Source organism: Priapulus caudatus, unplaced genomic scaffold, assembly GCF_000485595.1.
Source record: "Priapulus caudatus unplaced genomic scaffold, Priapulus_caudatus-5.0.1 Scaffold353, whole genome shotgun sequence".
NCBI classification, from domain to species: domain Eukaryota; kingdom Metazoa; phylum Priapulida; class Priapulimorpha; order Priapulimorphida; family Priapulidae; genus Priapulus; species Priapulus caudatus.
The window spans coordinates 173,455-194,083 of NW_014577414.1; the positions used below are offsets into that span (position 1 = coordinate 173,455).

Consider the following 20,629-nt stretch of genomic DNA (forward strand, 5'->3'; position numbering starts at 1 on the left):
GGAAGGGGGATGTTACGATATGAGATTTATGTATCGATACTGTATATGTAGATCGTCGATGACGTCACATAGCAACATATGAACAGTAATAAATTGGCTACCTATAACTCATAACGTGGTTGAACATCGCCTCCTTATTATAGACCTTCGGGCACGCTTCACGGTTAACATCGTACCTAACGCACAGGCGCGTAGCCAGGGGGGGGGGGCGGTGGGGGCGGTCGCCCCCCCCCCAAAACGGCTCAAATATTGGCCCAAAATGGCTTAAATATTTGCAAAATTTTACTGGGGGGGCATGCCCGAGACCCCCTAGGCACTGGGCCATGGCTACAGGCACGTGCCAAACGTGACGGGTGGAAAATGTGCATGTCGTGCATGTTAGTAGCATGTTATATGTATGTACGTGTGGTGATGTGCCTGTGTGTGTGGTGTGAGTGTGTGTGATGGGTGTGTGGTGTCTTGTGTGAGTGTGCATGTGTGTGTGGTTATATAGCGTGCGTGTGTGTGTGTCGTGTGTGTGTTGTGCAGGGGCGGATTCAGAGGGGGGTCGAGGGGGTCCGGGACCCCCCTTTTTACCACAAAAAGGGAAAAAAAATCATACACACAGCACGCGCGCACGCGCGCAGCACACACACACATACAACACGCGCATGCACGCAAGCACGCACAACCACACGCGCGGCAGCGAGCACCACACACAACATTCTTAATGTATTGTTCATAAAATTTGTGTAGCGCTAGTTTCTGATAAAGATTTACCTATATATATATGTAATTCGTTATAAGAACTAGCGCAGAGGGTCGGCAGGTGTCCGGGGACCGGATGCTGATAATTTTTGGCATTATAGCATCAAATACTGTCAGATGCTTAGAACGTGCACAATTTTGTTTTAAAAAATCCTCAACCCCCCAAAGTGGCCTTCGGCAGCTTATTTAAAACCAGAAAAGTAAGCAAAAAGTGGTGCCCTTTATTTCTTCTGGACACCCCTTGTCAAAAATTCTGGATCGCCCTGTGTGTGTGGTGTGTATGTATGTTGTGCCTGGGCGCGAATGCGCCGCGCCTGGGGCGCCGGAGCAGTGTAATTATTGTGGGCTTACGTCGTGCTAGTATGTGATGGCTATCGCCGATGCATACCCCCCCCAGCTCCTCGGGTACGGATTTCACGGCCCTGATTCGCCACACTTCACTAGTCTGCATTGCCGCCCCCAAAATAAAATCCTGGCTACGCGCCTGCTAACGCATAACCAGCAGGGGCGGATTCAGACCGTATTTGCCGTATTGGGAAATACGGTCTAGATTTCAAAGTGCCCTTCGAAATTTTGCGCTAAAAAATACAGAAAACAATTTGATAGAATTTGGCAATATTCTTTATTTGTTTTTTTTTCTTCTGATTCATTGACAGGACTTGAAGGAAATCAAAATTTTACATGGTAACAAAACTAGCTTGGATATCTGTAAAAGAAGGGAAGTGCTTGAATCATTCTGCATTAATTGCTGCTATGCAAAGCGCAGGCAATATAAAGCAGAAATAAAATTCCATATGGTTTTTAGCTATTGCTGCTTGACTAAATGTGTGCTCAAATGGTGCTCATTTTTGTGCCCAGGGACCCTTGAAATTTTGAAATTCAGACCCCCTGCCATGTGCTTCCGCGCTTAACGGCGCCCACGTTGGGGTGGTGTGTCCTTTTTGGGGGATGTGCTCTTAAAATCTGGAAAAATACTGTAGCTTCAGCCCTTGATCCGCCCCTGACCATACACATCACAATAAAGTGTATATGGTGTATCCATATCTGCCATGGCCAAAATTGGTGGTTCTGCCATGCATTTCTTATAAGATTTAAAATGGCGTTTGCTGCTTTTTAAGTCATGTCTTTGTGCGTAAGCTGTGTCAGTGGTCTAGCTATATCTTAGTATAATCATTAATAACTCTTCCCTACAACCTATTCGTCCCAAATGTTGACGTACTCAAGTTGCTGTTTTTGTTGAGACCGCCAGTATAACAGTTGAGATCTTTTGTATTGCCGCGATTTTGTTTGGTTCACCGGCAATAAGTAGATGATTGCGTACTTATGGTGTAAACCTTCAAGAACACGATGCATAAGTCCATTCTCTTGATCCAAGGCACCTAAATAAACCACTCCATCATAAAATTCCAATGCTGGAATTGACAAACCACACATTTACCAGTGCGAAATACTTCAGTAAGTTTAATGCCAAATCTGGGCACTGGAGTGTAAGGCCACACCCTGACTTGTAGTTACTCACCACATTCCAAACACCGTTTGGAAGATATTGCTAAGGCAAGACATATGGACGAGATCATTGATGGACTTGACAGAGTCAGCAGCATCGCAGGTGACATGAAAGGAAACCACGACCAGAACCTCAGAGCCTTCGTGCAGCATGCCGAAAAACAAATTTGAGCTGAACTAAGAAAAGTGTCACATGTATCAGCCATCCATAGATATAATGGATAGCTGATTGGACAGCTTTACATACATGTTTTTAGACGTTATGTAGTGTGTTATCTAGTACATGTATTAGAATAGTATTATGTATAGCCTAGTATTAGTATATGTGGTGCAGAATAAATTCATGAAGTTTGCATACATTGTGTAAGTGTGATCATATTATGACTACACTGTTTTGAATATAAACAAATTAACACCGACTTTAATCTCGTCATGTGAGTATCGTAAGTGGTAGTTGTTGAATTTCAGTACTAGTTGTGTTTATTAGTCATGGGCTATTGTGTGGATTCATTGATTGGTTAATTACTACACACATTGTGTCCCAATAGCTGTCAAAGTAGAGTAATGTGAGATTGAACCTTCACATTTGATTTGAAAAATTGATTTCCAATCTTACTGAGATACGTGATTACTTAATCAGAGAGGAGTAAGGTGTGCGCTGCTTTAGTTTCATTGTGTACACCATATGAAGTTCAGTTTATGTGGGGTAACAGCGTAATTGCATAACTCGTATTAATTTCAGTTTTTTAATAGATATTTTATCATCAGGTTTATGTAGAAAGACTGCTGACATATGCAGAGATCGACATAATGCCAGCGACGTGGAAGCGAATTGTGCTTGGTGCTATTCTGCTAGCATCTAAAGTTTGGGATGACCAGGCAGTGTGGAACGTTGACTACTGTCAGATTTTAAAGGAAGTCACTGTAGATGATATGTAAGTGTTCACCTACGGGTCAAGTTTTTCTTATCTAAGTAAAACAACCAGTATTTGTGTGCTATCTGTGTGCATATATTCCTGATACAGGTGACGTTGATTATTCAGTGTTAATTTCTAGTTTTTTTCGCCGGAAGTAAAATGATATCCATGCCATATTAAGATGTTTATTCTACATTATTCTCCTTCATCATACAGTATATTTGCTATGTTTTCGTGGCTATGCTTATAGTTCTGTTCGTAGCAGATAATTTTACCAATGCAAAGTAGGAACATGCGAGTATGGTGATTGAATTTGATGTGATACAGAAGCCTGCAATTTTTAACTGAGTTCGAATTAATTACGTGTCTGTATGAATTAACTACATGACCTCTCTATTAGCTCTACTAGTCTAGCCCCTTTGGTTTCCATTACAGGACTGTACTGCAACATATGATTATGATTCGATGAGAATGATTACAGCACATCATTACTCTGTAGTACACGGCAAAATAAAAAGTCACCATAGCCGCCAATATGGTTTATTCCCGGTTGGCCTACTCCCATTTTGCCTACGGCAAAATTCCCATTTCGCCTGCCCCAAAATTCCCAGTTGGCCTACACCCATTTCGCCTACTCCCAATTCGTCTACGCTCAAAATCTACCCAATTCCCATTTCGTCTACGATCGGTTTGTTCACTAAATAATCATTTATAAAGAATAAAATATGGTTTTGATTGGCATACATAGACTACAGGAACCAGAAGAAAACGTGGGTACAAATAATGAGAACACAACTTGTACAATGTACATTGTAGTACAATGGGAGTAGGTGAAATGGGAATATTGCCAATTCTGAGAGTAGCCACTTCACTAACATACACTAATTTTAGGACACCTGATACCATGTAGTGGTTGCCGGAGTAACGATGTCTGCATGTCTGAGTGATACATGGATGATGGGGATATAACACATAAGGATACACTCAAAGTTCATGCGAAATTACATGAAATTAAATTACAATTTCAATTCATATTCGATGGCTAACACTAGGTGTCACCTACTGTTAGGTTTTGTAAGAATCCATCATGTTAGGCAACGGAGGCTCAATTTCTATTTAGGTTCGAGGCAGGTCTACCACTGCCGCCACGCTTTATTTATGTTAGGTTTTGTAAGAATCCATCATGTTAGGCAACGGAGGCTCAATTTCTATTTAGGTTCGAGGCAGGTCTACCACTGCCGCCACGCTTTATTTTCTACATTCAAAACAACAGAACATTGCAAAAGTTACAAAGATGACCACCCGATGGCAGCACGTCTCAATCCATAATAATACATGTCACAATATCTCACACCTACGTACATGATTTTTTCTCCATACATCGATGCATGTGAACTATCAGAGCGTTTTGGTCCCCTCCCCCCCATACGTGTGTAGTGAGCCATGCCATTTAGCCACATTTACTGATGACGATTTACTGATTCCATTACTGATTTACATTTACATTTACTGAGACATGATTCATCCAGCCTGCCCATGGTATTCATTATGCTAGAATCTATTAGCTAATTCAATCCTACTATTACTATACAAGCGTAACTATACAGCCGTCAATAGTTCAAATTGCTGTGCAGTCGAAAATAGCATTTATGCCACATTGTGGTCAATAAACTTCTTAAGGATACTGTTAGGGTTACTGACGGGTAGCACTGTAAAGGGTATTGCAACATAACTGCTCAGCAAATTCAATCAAACTCATATTCATTACATAAGAGAGATGTCTCTCTACTCTCTCAATTAAAAAATAATAATTCATTGTTAATTAAGTGATGGCAAAAATTGTGAATTTATACAAAAAAAATGTTTTTTGTGTTATTTCTAAGAAACAGCAAAGTTGGGACCTAAACTTTTAATCATAAGTTGTTAATAATATGAACTAAACAAATTTTTTTTAATGCTTTCATTTAGGAAATAAGTAAGATGTACGCAAATTTGTAGTGGTTTTCAAAACGCGACAATTTCGTAAACAAAGAGCCATAACTTATGTAAATTTAATATTTTAAAACAATTCCAGGGAACCTTTTTTCCTTTGATATGTTAGCATTGAAACGAAACAAAAAATTTGGAATCGGAGTTGTGAGTATCGAGAAATAGCATTTGAAAAATCTGCCACGAGCATTTCTAACAATGGAGATATTAGCACTTTTCTAAATTTTCCATGATTGAACGCCTGTGTTAAGAATTGACTAATGCAGGGATTTGGAACTGTTTGGGAGGCTACATACATAATTTCTACGTACACATAGCTGCCCATGTGTGCGATCTATCAAATATTGTGGGTATTAAAATTTCGACCGAAAATCACCTCCCAACCCTAACTAAGCCTTAAGCTTCTGTGATCTGCCCCCATAATGCCTTCATCAACATACAGATGACGTACACATTGACGATACTACAATTACTCCTGTCTCTGGGTGGGGTGGGGGGGGGTTCGTGCACATGACTCTTTTAGAGCAAAACCTTATATTTTCTCATTCCTTATGGAATTCCTTAACTCAAAAAAAGTTTGGGTAACACCTTCAGGTCAAGTACGTTTTTTAGCTTACCTTGACATCGTCAAGTTGAGCTATTGCCATGGGGTCGTCGTCCGTCGTATGTCCGTCCGTCCGTCCGTCCGTCCGTCCGTCCGTCAACATTTGGTTTCGGTCAACGATAACTCAGGAACCGTTTGACCCACATGTTTGAAATTGGGTGTAGTTGTTACTGCTATGCTCCCATATGGAACGTCCTATTTTGAAGCACGTCAGTCGACGTACTTTCGAGCCACGGCAATTTTTTGGCAAAAATGGGAATTGCCATTAGCCAGTTCAGGTTCAACGGATTTTGCTCATTTTTGGTATGTGAATGAATTAGGGCTTAGGGGTTTCAATATTTAAAAACAAATTATGCAAATTAGGTAGGGTTTGGCAATTATATAGCATATAATATAAACATAAACAGTCTGTGGTGTCACACTCGTCTGGTTCGTTTTACAAGATTTCATTGACAATATCTTTAATGCAAAATTGGTATTTCCTCTCCACTCTGTCGATAAAACGTCTATATTAGAGTAAAGATTTACAAAACATGTCGGAACGCAGCATAACCTATATATTTCAAGCGCCATCACTACAAAGCGGGTATAGCGCCATCTACGGTCACAAATTGTGATTCATTTTGGTTTATAAATTATTATTGCGATATACAGATGGCAATCGTTTCTATAATGTACGTCGATGTTTGCTCAATTAAAACTGACTTCTTCTTACTCACTCATTTGTGTCCTTTTTTGTGGTGAGCTACAGTGTCATCGACACTTTCATTTCTCTACAGCTCATGTGATTTTCGGTTAGATGCCAAATTGAAAAAATGACAATATTGAAGTTTCAGAGCATAAGTCTTTATTAAGCAACCATAAACTTTCAAATTGCACTGAATTACATCGAATAAGTATTACTAACAACTTTCTTGCATGAATTGTTGCCATAAACTTTGTTTCATGGTACGAAATGTCTACATATTGCTCAATTTTAGCCAACAAATTGACAAAAATCGCTGTCACTTTGAAAGTAGCTCCAAGTATAATTGCTTCTCACTCGCCCAATATTGTAGCTAGAGCTAACAAAATTGGCCAAAAGTTTCCTTATTAAGTGCTCTAAGTGACCCAAGCTTCATAATGATGCCCCCGTGCTATATATGATGCATGTGGGGGCTGTTGTAACGCATGGTCAACCTTACTCACAAATATTAGCCTTTTGCGAATTTCGTCAAATGATGATCACTCCTTAAAGGGAGAGTTTACTCTAGGTTCTAGGGTTATTTTCAGCTAATTTAGGTTATACTTACGCTATATAAAAAGTTTTATGGTTCAATCACCATTAGAAATATATTTTTAATGTTTTAAAACTAACGACTACAGTTTGATTACAACGACGGTGGCGCCACTCAAAGCGCACGATCTGATAAGTTGTGCAAAACCACTTTCCAGCCAAGGGCTACAGACCGATGGTGTTTCTTATTTATTCATTTAAAAGCAAAAGGATTGTAATATCTTATAAACGACATATAGTTTCTGTTATAATATGGATAAATTTGCCCTAAAATGAATATCGTTCGGTTAAATAGCATTTAGGTATAAATATAATTGCACTTTTGTGATTAGGCCTCGGTCTGTAACGTGCAAAATAAATTGTCAAATATGCAACTTTTTCGGGGTGGCAGCACGGTCGCGGGTGGCATGGCGCCGTTCAAATTTCGTAGCGTTGATGTGTAATTAATTATAACAATTAAATTAGGTATCTGGTAACAAATACGTGTGGGCAGGCGCGGATTTAGATGGGGCACATCCGGCCCGTGCCCCCCCTTTTGAAACCCAAAAAAAAAATTGATTACATTATTAAAGAAAGTACAAAATTACAAAATTAATTTTTCTCAATTTCAATGTTGTAAATAAGGTTACAAGATGAGGTTCCAGTCAGAAATTGTGACATCATGACCCGTTTTCATGTTTAACATAACTATTCAAATTTGTCAGTCTGTAACGCAGCCTTTTACGTTACTGGATAGTTATAGATTGTGAGGTTATATTCGTAGCCAAAAGATATAGATAAGAGAAAGTCAAAGAATATATACCATGACTGATGTTGTTTAATTTGGTTCACTACTGCTTCACAGTTACAGATATACAGGCGGTCGCGTCTGGAGTCAGGAGAGCATTCCCCGAATTCTGTTCGTGCAGCGGCTTTTATAGGCGCCGCCACGTGCGCGGTGCATGCTCACCCACGTGCCGCGCGCGCCAACCACCGCGTTCGTCTCATCCGCGTTCGCTTGGCTTCCGCTTGGCTTCACCACCTTCGCCCTGGACGGTGGCGGCCCCTAACGGGGAAGACCCGCTATTCCGCAGCACCACCAGCGTCGCGGCGTGGGCGGGCCGCCATCTTTGACTGCTCAGCTCGCTCGGCCGGCCGTATTGATCGCTCGTGGTTGCTAGGGGCAACGCCGTAGAATGCGGTAGCGACGCGGGCTCGCCGCGTCGCGTGCGAGGGGGGGGGCGTGCCTTGTAACATGGTTGTTACAAGTCATTCTTCTGAATTTCCTGCCAAAGAAAACATCTCAGAGTCATTACAAGAATTTGATTTTTACATTGTTAGAGATATATTTCTGGCCTGCAACTGTTATATGTCATACATGTATGTAACCGGATGTTTCATTAGGGAAGAAAGTACTAATTTTATTTTGCTTCTGTAATGACATACTACTTCTGATTCGAGTTATCACAAGATTTGTATTTTGAAATTACCATATTTTTCTCTAGCCTGCAATAGTTATTTGATATGTGAATGTGCTTCTGTAATACCACATGATCATTTGACGGTCTTGCCTCCCCTCCCCCCACCCCGCCCCATACCGAAAGGCTGGTCACGCCACTGGTCAAATTTAACACATAAATGCTTGCTGCAATATGAGTTAAAATACCCTCTACAGTATGCACCAGATTGCACCATTTTAAGCTAAAAACTGCAAAAACTCCCACACCCTCCCCCCAGGGGCGTGTACAGGGGGGTGCAGGGGGTCCGGACCCCCCTGCTCGCGCAGAAAACGCATCTGAGTGGGTCTAATTTCAAAATTTTCCTGGAAGGGCCCCCTAGACCCCCCTTTGCGTGCTCACAAGTATCGGTTACGGTTAGACCCCCTCCCCCCCCTGGTCCAAATCCTCTACACGCCCATGCCCCCCCTCACTCGCTTCGCTCACTTGGGCTTGGTGGCTCCGCTCTCTCGCCGTATCATTCCCCATATTTCACTACATATTGCTCATTTGGTGCCCCCTCTTTTTGAAATTCTTGGATCCGCCCCTGCGTGTGGGTATAGACGATTTGTAATACAGTAAGTACAGTTGTATGCAGTAACATCCTAGAGGCTACTGTCCCTTCAAGGAAATGACATAGGAAGTTGATTTTTGTGGCTACATATAGGTTTTTGACACCAATGAATTGATTGACACCATTATTATACATTTTGAAGTTCACCTAATTAGAGGAAGTATAACATATCGTCACAGCTGGTTCAAACAGAAATCCCAATGTATTGTGATGAAGGGGTATACTGTATCGTCAAGGAAATTCAATTGATGAGTCTGTAGGAATTCAGCACTCTAGCCCCATGCTTCGGGACATTTCACTTGGTGAAAACTGTTTTGAAGTGCATTGGAAAAGCCAAGTGGAGCCAACATGCCTGGCCACATCCGCTGTCTGGAAGGCATGCAACTCCTTGCTGAGACGTTCCAGCATCTACTCTACAAAGAATTCTTTACCGAGAGAGGTGTTGAGCCACATGCACCAGAGCTTGCTATCATGACAGACCTCAAATCAAGTGTTACGAAGAAGAACGTCACTGACAGTCAGAAGTTGATGGCCAGGTTTACTGCATCCAGCAAGTTATTCGAAGATCTGAATACATTCATCAACACGGTCTGCTGTGAATGAGAACTTCTTCGTTACAGTAATTTGATTGGAATATTTTATTGTTTTTCTTTGCGCGATAATCGAAAACCAAAATGGCGATCATTTAGGCGTAGCGCCATCTCTCGCCCAGATTTAAGACTTACAGAGCTGAAACATTTATTTTTGCATCAAACTGCCACTGCCTCCAGCAAGTTATTCGAAGATCTGAAAACATTCATCGCAACACGGTCTGCTGCGAATGAGAACTTCAGATTCTGGGCTCAGTTCTTCCGCACGATGGCTGTGGTGAATGATCTGTTGAGAGCAGATCGTAAGGGGATATGGGAACTTCATTTTGATGCCTTACAACGTGCTCTCTACCTATTCGCCGCCTTTGACTCGACCAACTATCTTCGCTGGTGCTCTGTCTACCTGGAAGACATGCAGCGTTTACTTCAAACTGCACCATCAGTTCATGACAACTTCTTATATGGGAACTTTTTCATCAATGAGAAACCCAGCCGCTTCACTGCAGTTGGCGGTGGCCAGAAGCTTGAGCAAAGTATCAACCTATCATCTAAATGCAGCAATGCAATCATCGGACATGTCAAGCACAAGCAGTACGTTGCTCAATGAGACTTGATCTACCATGAAATGATGACAGTAGAGCATCTGCATCGGAGCTATGCTGATGTGATGGAGAGGACCCACGAGTCCTTTAACCACCACGAGTCATCCCAAGCTACTACAGTTCGCTAGGAGTCCAATATCCAGGCAATGGTACATTTCAATGAAGAGAAGGACTCCCCATGTCTCTAGGGGCTTCTCCCATGCTGCATAATTTCGGGACAAAGGAGATTACTTTCACACGTTATTTTTTACGTGCACCTTTACCTCTCCTGTTGAATGAGGACGGGATGATGATCAGCCCAGGGAAGAGCCCATTGATTAAGGAGTTTGAGACTAATCTCAAACCTGAGGAATATGACTATAGCCATCGGAAGAACGCTTCATTTGGCATAAACATAATAGCCACAGTTCGTAAGGTTCGTGTGACTAGCCTCTCCAGCTTCAAGGATCTCATCTTAGCATTTGTATTCATTTTGTATGTATGCCATCAGTTCGGGCGATGTGACTATGTGTTCGGCATGTACTCAGATGAACCCTCGGTGACAGATAGCGAGATAAACATGCGCACTGAAAGTGTACCAATCGAGTACAGTTGAATTGTACCGGGGACACCTCTACCAAAGACGATGGAGAGATTCTGGCCTTCAAACATGAATAAGCTTCTTCATGCGAAGTTAATGTACTGCCATCTTCGTTCAAATACTTCCGAAACATTGCAATATCCCACTGTACTCGGACAAGTGATCAAAGAAGACGAGGATTGGATTGCATCATGGTCCATCAAAGCCAGGAAAAAGCATGGCGCCACACCGTAAAGCGCCATTTGAAGAAGCTGACCTTCGAATACTCATCCACGTCTTGGACTCCCTCAATGCAGGACACAAAGTGTGCAGTGTGTTGTAATCTCCAACGATACAGATGTCATTGTTACTCTGCTCTACCACATGTCGGTCTTTCACCAACACAACATTGAGGAGCTGGGATGGGAGATCCAACTTGATAATATACCTCTTCATACTCTGTTGCAGCGCCTTGGAAATCGGCTCTGCGCAGTACTGCCGGCTATTCACAGTCTTACAGGCTGTGGCATAACCAGCAAAGTTGGTAAATAGAAGACACTCTAAATGCAGAGCCTGAAAAGTTTCTGAAACACTTCGGGGAATCACCAACCCTCTCTCTGGCCATGACCCACAATACCGAGCATTACCTGGTGAAGGTGTTGTAACGTGGTAGCGATGCTAAATGTTTCTCTGAATATCGAGCAGAGGTTTTCCGCTACAGCAAAGAGGGTTCTCTCCAGTCTACATCCAACTAGTTAGGGACTCCTGCCTCATAGCAAGCGTGAATTCTACAATGCCTTCACCATCAGCCATGTATTGGAGTGCCACCTCGACCTTGAAAACGTTGAGACACTGAAGCCAGAGGATTGTGGCTATGTGAAAGACCATGCACAGCTGGTACCCGCAACATCGTGGAAACACCTCGAGCCTTATTGGTCAGTCTCCTGTTCATGTGATAAGTGTACAACGTCAACTTACCCATGTAGAAAGACTGGGTGAAATGTGGTAAATTTTGTCGGTGCAGAAAAACATTACCACATGCTTGTAAAAACCCAATTGTTCAATAGGATCATGCTGGGTTCTGGTAGGTTGTCTAACATGCTTAACCTAGATACATTGTATTTACTTATAATTGAGTATGGTAACAAGGAATAGTTTAGACTAGTTTATACGTAGGCATTATTTTTCACGAAAGCGTCCACCTATACAGTTCTATGATGCATGTATATCCTTCAATCATCTTTGTATGGGACAATTCATGTCTTAATTATCGCTTTTGGCAGATATCTTATACTTCCTCTAACTAGGTAAACTCCAAAATGTATAATAATGGTGTCAATCAATTCCTTGGTGTCAAGAACCTATATGTAGCCACAAAAATCAACTTCCTTAAGGAGTTATCATCATTTAACGAAATTCGTCAAAAGGCTGCTATTTGGGGGTAGGTTTGACCCTGAGTTACAACAGCCCTCCTATGCATCATATAGAGCCCGGGGCATCATTATGAAGCTTGGGTCACTTAGAGCTCTTAATAAAGAAAATTCTGGCCAATTTTGGTAGCTCTAGCTACAATAATGGGCGAGTGAGAAGCAATCACACTTAGAGCTACTTTCAAAGTGACCACGATTTTGGGCTATTTTTTGGCTAAAATTCAGCAAAATGTAGCCATTTCGTACCATGAAACAAAGTTTATGGCAGCAAATCATGCCAGAAAGTTGTTAGTAATACCTATTTAATGTACTTCAGTGCAATTTGAACGTTTATGCTTGCTTAATTAATAGACTTGTGCTCTGAAACTTCAATATTGTCATTTAGTCCGGTTGCCAAATGACTGAACGTTGCAATCGGGTATATACACGTTTTTTTTGTGGTTTCCTGATCTTTAGACTATCCTGAACCAGAATCCACCGGGTGCCACTGTGGCACCCTTGGGCAATTTTTTTTATCACAAAAAATACACATCGTATAATTTCCCATCTGAGTGCGTATAAATTAAGGGGGTAGGCACGCTAAACTTGCAATAACTTCTGTAATATTCGGTCAATCTTCAAATATTTAATATTGTTTTGCTCATTAAACACTCATGCACAATCCTAGACTAATTACACCCACAACATATGACCATCAGAAGCCAAGAATCCAAAATGGCCGCCACAAACCAGCGAAGCCATAGATTGCCTGTCTATTACACATGCATATTTCAAACTGTCTCTATATAAAACTTTTAAATGGTAGTTGGGTCTTAGCACACAATTATGTAGTGATAATATCTCTAACATTCACATGTTCTAATATGTTCTAATATAAATACATTATACATCAGATATCATTTATACATTTACACATCTCACCTTCAATTCAGGTGTGAATCATCAGATATGGAAAGTTCATCTGAACTGTCACTATCACTGTCAATATGCATCTCAGATTGATCACTAGAAACATGTCTAGCAGTGTGTTCATTGTGACACTTATCATCAGCCTCACATTTACAGAATGATGTGCATGACAATCCAATATCCTTACAACTGCACCTTCGAGTATGGCATGGCTTGTTTGAGGCACAACTGCAAGCAACAACTTTCATGAGTTCTGGAGGTGCAACTGTTGCATTTCCAAAAGTGGGATGAGGTTTGCCTTCAAGAAGTTTCCAACCATAGTTTGAAATATCTATGTTTGGTGGACATTGTTCTTCGGCAGCCTTCCAAACCATAGCCTGTAAGTGAGCACGTTTCATATGTTCAGCAAAGGCGTCATCAGTTGGTGGCAATGACCTGATAAAAGAATAATTATTTTTCGTGCTGAAGAGCTTATATCGTAACGCATTCAAGCTTATACCATGCCTGGCACCATATAGAAGACAGTATAAGTTTTTGCCGGCCTCAAGCAAATCATCTACTTGTGTATCACGATCACCAACAATGTCTAATCCTAGATTGTCATGCTTCATCAATACATTGAGAGCTGCCACCTTTCCTTTGCGATAAGGATAAGAGACTGTGTCACATCCTGTCGCAGCATGCAGGGGGTAAGAGCTGCAGACACTTGCCACCAAGTTTATTTGCAGAAGCATTGATATCGATCACTTTGCCATCAAACTTCTTCATTGTAATTTGAGCTGATAGCTTGTTCTTCCAGTAGAAGTACATAAGCAAAACAAATACATCTGTGTCATCGCAAGTGATCTGGATATTCCTCTTGCTTAAATATGCTGCCTAATCATATGCAGCATGTAGCTCACAAGGGTCACATCAGCTTCTTCGTGGTCAAACAGGCACTGGTTTTCTCCTATCATGAATGGGGAGGAGCAGCTCATCCGTGGGCATATCATTTCAATTAATTGTTTCTTATTGTGATCGCTTCTCATCACAAGTTCTCGTTGTGGCAGAACTGTGTTTGGTGTCAGGTTTAGTTTAGTGGCTGCGGCATTCGCATAGCGCCTGTCCCGCTCATGAGACTTAATGGAGCCATCATGATAGTGGTCAAATATCATGTACACATCGTGATCCCTGGTTAGTGCTTTTTGGCAAGACTCAGCAAACTGTTCAACTGTTGAATTCTTTGGCCACAATATGTGATACATCATAGCATTTCCATCTACTAGTTCGACATCTGGTTTGGTGGACAATGAAGTATACACTGCAAGTTTTGCAACAAGATTTGCTTTATTGCCCTTTCTCAAGTCTCCATACTCATCAAAAAGACAGAATGGCACGGGGGCAAGCTCATAGCTGAACAATTGCTGCAAATCAATTTGTCTCTTCTGACTTACAACAAGCATGCGGGCATAAAGGTTCTCCATGTCGTACACTTTTTTGTCATCCATCTTCACACTTTTCTTGGTTGTTTCCATTGTGGTGATTCTTTTCTTTAAAGGCTCGTGAAAGCCAGCTGGTAGTTTAGCTCTAAAGTTAGAAACCATCGTCTCCCCAATAGCAACAGCATCGTGTACATTCACTTTTTCGGAAGCTACATGTCAATTGACGATGTTTACTACTCTATCAGTTTCACACTTCAGTGGATGTTGATGCTCTTGTAGTTCGTCTCTTATCTTTTGCCTGTCATTAGCATTAAGCTTCCGTCGGGCTCTGCCTTCTTCTTTGTGTTTGTCCCCAGTGTTTTTATTTACATCTTCTGGGAACATGGTGTCTATGGACATAGAAACCATGTTGTATATGGGATAGGATAGTATCCAGCCCGCTACTTGGTCAGCTGACAGGGTCAACCCTACAAGACCAACCTTTGCTTTTCCATATCTAATATACGTCTGTTCTCCAAACTGATCGCTGAAGACTGAATTCCAGACACCTTGCTAGTGTCGACAAACATGCTCGCCTCGAAGAAACATTGCCTTTGCATCACATGGAAGTGTGAACTCCATTTCCATCAGGTACCAGACAGCATATCTGGCATAATTCCAGTGTGCAGCGCAAAGAAGTAACAAAGCATTTGTTTGACACAGTAACTGTGTAAGTGCCAATCTCCTTCTCTCTCTGCACGTACGAACAATGTGGGCAATCATTACTGGCTTGATGAGGCAATCAACCCATAGACGACCGGTTGGCGTACTCCTGACTTGCTCTAAGTACATTTGCAGGGACTCCACAGTGACATCTCCATCAAGAATGAAATCGTATAGAATGGCTGTCACAACCATACGTAACCCCCTCATGGCTTTAGGCCATGCTTTCCCGTTCAACATATTGTTCACACCACCGAATGCAGACTTGAGGAGGTATTCCAGCCCAGACCCTTTCATGAGCATACCAATGCAACTGATAAAGGACATCAACAAGTTCATACCTCCTGGGCGTACTACCAGGTTTTGCCATCTATCTGGCTGCGCCCATCTGATCTGCATGACGACTTTATAAAGCTGCATATCGGCAACCAAATGGGTAAAAGTGCTTCCATGCGTTCTGTGTTCAACATCGTTGTTAAGGATACTCTCCACGTTGTGCATGAAATTTTATCGATTTTTCGTTTTCAACTTTATTCGATGGCTAACACTATGTGCCACCTGTGTACATGCTCATGTCTCCATATAACGGTACATGTGAACCGTCAGAGCGTTTTTGCTTGCCCACGTAACATGTGTAGTAAGCAGCGCGCTGACGTCATTATGACGTCAGAGTCATGATACAACCACGATATTCACTAGTAATAAATAAGCCAGTATCATTCAGTGTCAACCCTGCTACAGCTGTCATTACATGTATTCATGTACATTCTTGTACATCTGCTAGTGATCCAGCAAGTATCCCATGCCCAAAATAGTTCTAGCACCTCGCAACACACCTTATACTCAGTTACTGTAGTGCGGCCCGTACAAGGCGCCCGTTTGTTGATTAGCTTTGTGACGTCAGGATGAGCGCAGTTCGCGCGTTCTGCGATGGTAACCTCAGAATTTCTCAGAATTTCTCAAGGTGCATGGAATATTTTACCAATTTAGTGGTGTCAGTTAGTCATGGATATGTCGCAGTAAGTACTAACAATAGACATATCACATACGTTTACCCATTTTGCACACAGGCGGTCACTCATTGTGAAAAATAGAAAAACGCTGATTTCTCCGTTTCGATTTCTGACATAGTAGCCGATGTATAAATGGATATTTCTCTGTGATTACAACTTGGATTAATTTAATTTTACACTCGTTTTAATGGTAACATTTTGTGGTAAAAAAGAGCGTCAGGGATTGTCATTAAGTGCCGTACTTTATTGGTTATGCCTCTTTATTCGCAAAAATTTTCTATTTTAACACACAACTTGATTTTTAAGCAGTTTTTTCGAGTTTTCTCGGTAAATATGAAAATTAAAGAAAAATCCTGACGCGCTATTTTGGTCCATATTGTGCTTAACATGTGGCAAAAATTTTGTATCCTCTTTCTGGTAGTTGAAAAATATCCAAAATACCATTTTTACATAAAAATTCAAAATTTGTGTGGTAACATAATTAGGTGCTGGAAATTTCATGAAATTTTTTGGCTTGAGCATAGAGATATATCTCCTCTATAAATAAAACAAGTGATTGATTCGATTCATTCGCCAATAAACGTTTAATCTTCACTAGAGCAATACCCGTGCACAACGTGGAGAATATCCTTAAGACAGGGTCTGTGTGAGCAGGTGGTGCATCTATCAGTGGCCCGAATATGTACTTAGTGGGTGGTTTAGGTACGATTTTCTGCCCTGCCAAGCTTGACATGTGTCCTGACCACTCTACTGCAGATTTCCCTTCGTGTTCATTTTTTATCACTGTGCTTAGCCATGCTACATCAGACTCCAGAGCTGATGCTACACTCTTTGCTTGACTTACAATATCTTCCAGTGGTGGGCCAACGTGAACGTCAATCACTGGAGATATAGGTTTCTTTGGGCCCTGGTCATGCTTCATTGGAACTGCTGCCAGCTCCCCTAACTTCAGATTTCTCATGTCCAACTTGTTTATTCTTGGTATAATCATAATAGGGGCAGCTTCAGGCTTTGTCAGTGAAGTGGCAGCAGTAGTGGACGGTTGTTGCATGAACTGAGATGCCATTGCATGTGTTTCACGCATACCATTAGGAGTACAGATATTCAGGTCGTAATTATCAAACCATGCACTCACGTGACCACTTACATCTGAGAAACCTCTTGCAGGTAAGTCTTTCTCTCCAATGTATTTGCCTACTGACTTTCTGAATCGCAACACTTCATCATATGTGACTGTATATCCATACTCATGTAAGAGGGCAACTGCTTCTTTTGATCCAAATCTATGATGCACTTTCACTGCCAGTCCAAGTGTTGTTTGGTTTGAGGCATGTGTAATGTTATATTGAATGGACTGAGCAAGGCTCAATGCTTCTTTTGTGACTTCACCATTGGACACTAGATTGCTCACTAGCGACAGCAGTGATGTGCTAGTGTGAGCTATAGCTTTTTATAGTGTGAACTGGCTTAAATCATAATCACTTGGCTTTGGTATTGCTTTTGCTACTAAAATTATTTTCCGTGACACCTGCTCTACTTCAGACTCGTTAGTGACCTGTACTATACTGAGATTCATCAGAGCATATTGTCTAAAGCACAAAAGACTGGCGCAGCCCTCAATTCTCATGATGAGCAGGTTACTACCAAAATGATTGGTCAGCTTTACAAGCAGTTGTCTACGAGAAACCTTTACTGTTTGTAAAGTACTGTCTGCTGCCTTCACATATATATATCATGAAGTTCTGAAGATGTCCACATCCGTCTGAGGTCGTTGCTCATCAAGTTGATGACATGTGAGAGTGAAGAATCACTGATCTTTAAAGTAACGTCATCACGTCTCTGTGCAGCAACAGTATTCCGTTGACTCATGAAGGCACTATAACAGTCTTTGTGATACTGGGCATCTGCTTCATGTAAGTCAGAGTGCGCTCCAAGGATTCGAATACTTACTTCGTCAGCATGCTCATCTCTCCTTTCTTGACACTTCTGAAGAATTTGCTCTTTAAATGATTTCTGGCCTGATGGGGAAACTGTTCGACACTGAAAGACTGCACGCCATCTGCCTGGATGCTTGCTCTCACGTGACAGGCATTTCTCACCACAGAAAATGCAGTGTAGTTTGAAGTCAAATGAAGACAGTGCTGACCGTCGCTTACAAGCTGGTTGACTGCTGGCTGGATAATCACAGTGTCCATGTTTTTGTCTCAACCGTTCTATATGTTGAGAAGAAGTATATGTTGATACACAGGATTTGTGGCATTTTATAGTTAGGTTCGGCTCAACTGTAAGCTGACGTTCCAGGTCATGATGGATAACATCACCCCGATCCTTGCTCGCAGCAATAATGTTTGTGATTCTTGAGGCACCAGCAATGATTATCTTTTCAGTCTTACTGGACTTAAAAAAGCAACAGTCTTTTATTTTGGATAAATATTAACACTGCAACTTAGCAACAAATTAATGACTGCCATCTATTGATAAAAATTATCAATATTTTATTTAAATATGCCATAAGTTTTTGTCTTTGTTGGGCTACTTAACCATAGTAAGACATGTATGTACGCAGACCTGAACTGTTATTTTTCAAGACTGTACATGTAGATTCATAGTTATTGGCTTTCCATTATGGTTATTGCCGTTACCAAATTAGTCTTGAGCATACTAAACAATTTAGTTTGCTCAAAACTACTTTAACTGTGTAATAAATTGACAAGCTATGGCTTCGCTGATGGTTTGTGACGACCATTTTGATTTCTTGGCTTCTGATGGTCGTATGTTGTAGGTGTAATTAGTCTAGGATTGTGCATGAGTGTTTACTAAACAAAACAATACCAAATATATTAAGATTGACCGAATATTACAGTAGTTATTGCAAGTTTAGCGTGCCTACCCCTTTAATTTATACGCACTCAGTTGGGAAAATATACGATGTGCATTTTTTGTGATAAAAAAAATTGCCCAAGGGTGCCAAAGTGGCACCCGGTGGATTCTGGTTCAAGATAGTCTAAAGGTCAGGAAACCACAAAAAAAACCTTGTATATACCCGATTGCAACGTTCAGTCAAATTTCCCTACTCGGCAACTGGACTAATTGTTTCACTTTGGTGCCTAACCGAAAATCACATAATGGGCTGTACAGAAAAAAACGTACTTGACCTGGAAGTGTTACCTAAACTTTTTATGAGAGTCTTACCATAAGGAATGAGAAAATAGGTTTTGCTCTAAAAGAGTCATGTACACGAACACCCCCCCCCCCCACGAGCCTAGAGTAAATGATCCTGCTGCGAACAATCTTCTCAAATCATGATCATATGCTGTAAGTACAGCAATGTAGTGAGAGCAAAGGAGCTACACTGGTAGAGCTAACCTCTGAATCTGCTTTTCTCTCATAGCATCTAGATGTCTCTCACAATAAATGTATTAAGGTTATTTAACACTATTATAGTGCACATGCATATATGTATGGATATAGACGAATTGTGTGTCATATAAGTGTAGTGTCTAATGTTTTCATTAGTTGGAGTCACCAGACAGATGTTATTTATTGTGGTCATATGTGTCATTACGTGAATGGCCCGACAAGGCTGCGGTATGTTTATTTGGTTAATGCGCTTGCCGGAAGGTGGCGTAGTTAGTACACAGAGGGCTAAGCTGAAGAGTTGCCATTTCGGCTGAATACACGTACATGCCCCTGTTCTGTTTGCTTTACTGAGTGTGCGTCACGAAACATGGTGGCAGCCGTGAGCCAATTTTAATACTGGATTCAGCAGTCTATGGAAAATACTGGGACACCGATCTCCGGTTGTGACTCATGTGGTTCTACCAGCTATCTCTCGATCTGACTCTGGAAGCTTCTGAACATAGCACCCACAAGTGGACATCTCAACGGCTCGACTGGTACGAGACACGTCTAAGCCATACTTTCATAGCTAACCATGGTTGAGGAGGTATCTGCTAGACCACTAAGCCCTGTGACTGGTATTCAACCACATCCTGCTCATGTTGTTGACTCCAATATTACTGAAAATTGGAAACTATTCAAACAGAAATGGTTCAACTATGCTATCATCACTAGGCTAAATACTCACCCTAGAGAATATGCAGTGTGTGTGTCTCTCTCTCTTTCTCTCTCTCTCTCTCTCTCTCTCTCTCTCTCTCTCTCTCTCTCTCTCTACTATTGGGTACGATGCTCGTAAACGTGAAAATATACATTGGATTAACATTTTCTGATGCCGATCAAACGGTTGCTGAGATAGTTGAGAAGTTCGATAAATTTGCCATTGGTGAAATAAATGAGAGCAATGAGCGCTTCATAT

General features: G+C 41.4%; 1 protein-coding gene across 1 annotated transcript in view; it reads left to right on the forward strand.

Moving 5' to 3' along the window:
• The window catches only part of LOC106809424 (cyclin-Y-like protein 1), a 205,475-nt gene that overhangs the window by 169,324 nt on the left and 15,522 nt on the right, over positions 1-20,629 (forward strand). The window contains exon 7 of the mRNA XM_014812505.1: positions 3,022-3,188. Within this exon, the coding sequence (XP_014667991.1) occupies positions 3,022-3,188 (167 nt within the window). The remainder of the gene's footprint in view (positions 1-3,021; positions 3,189-20,629) is intronic.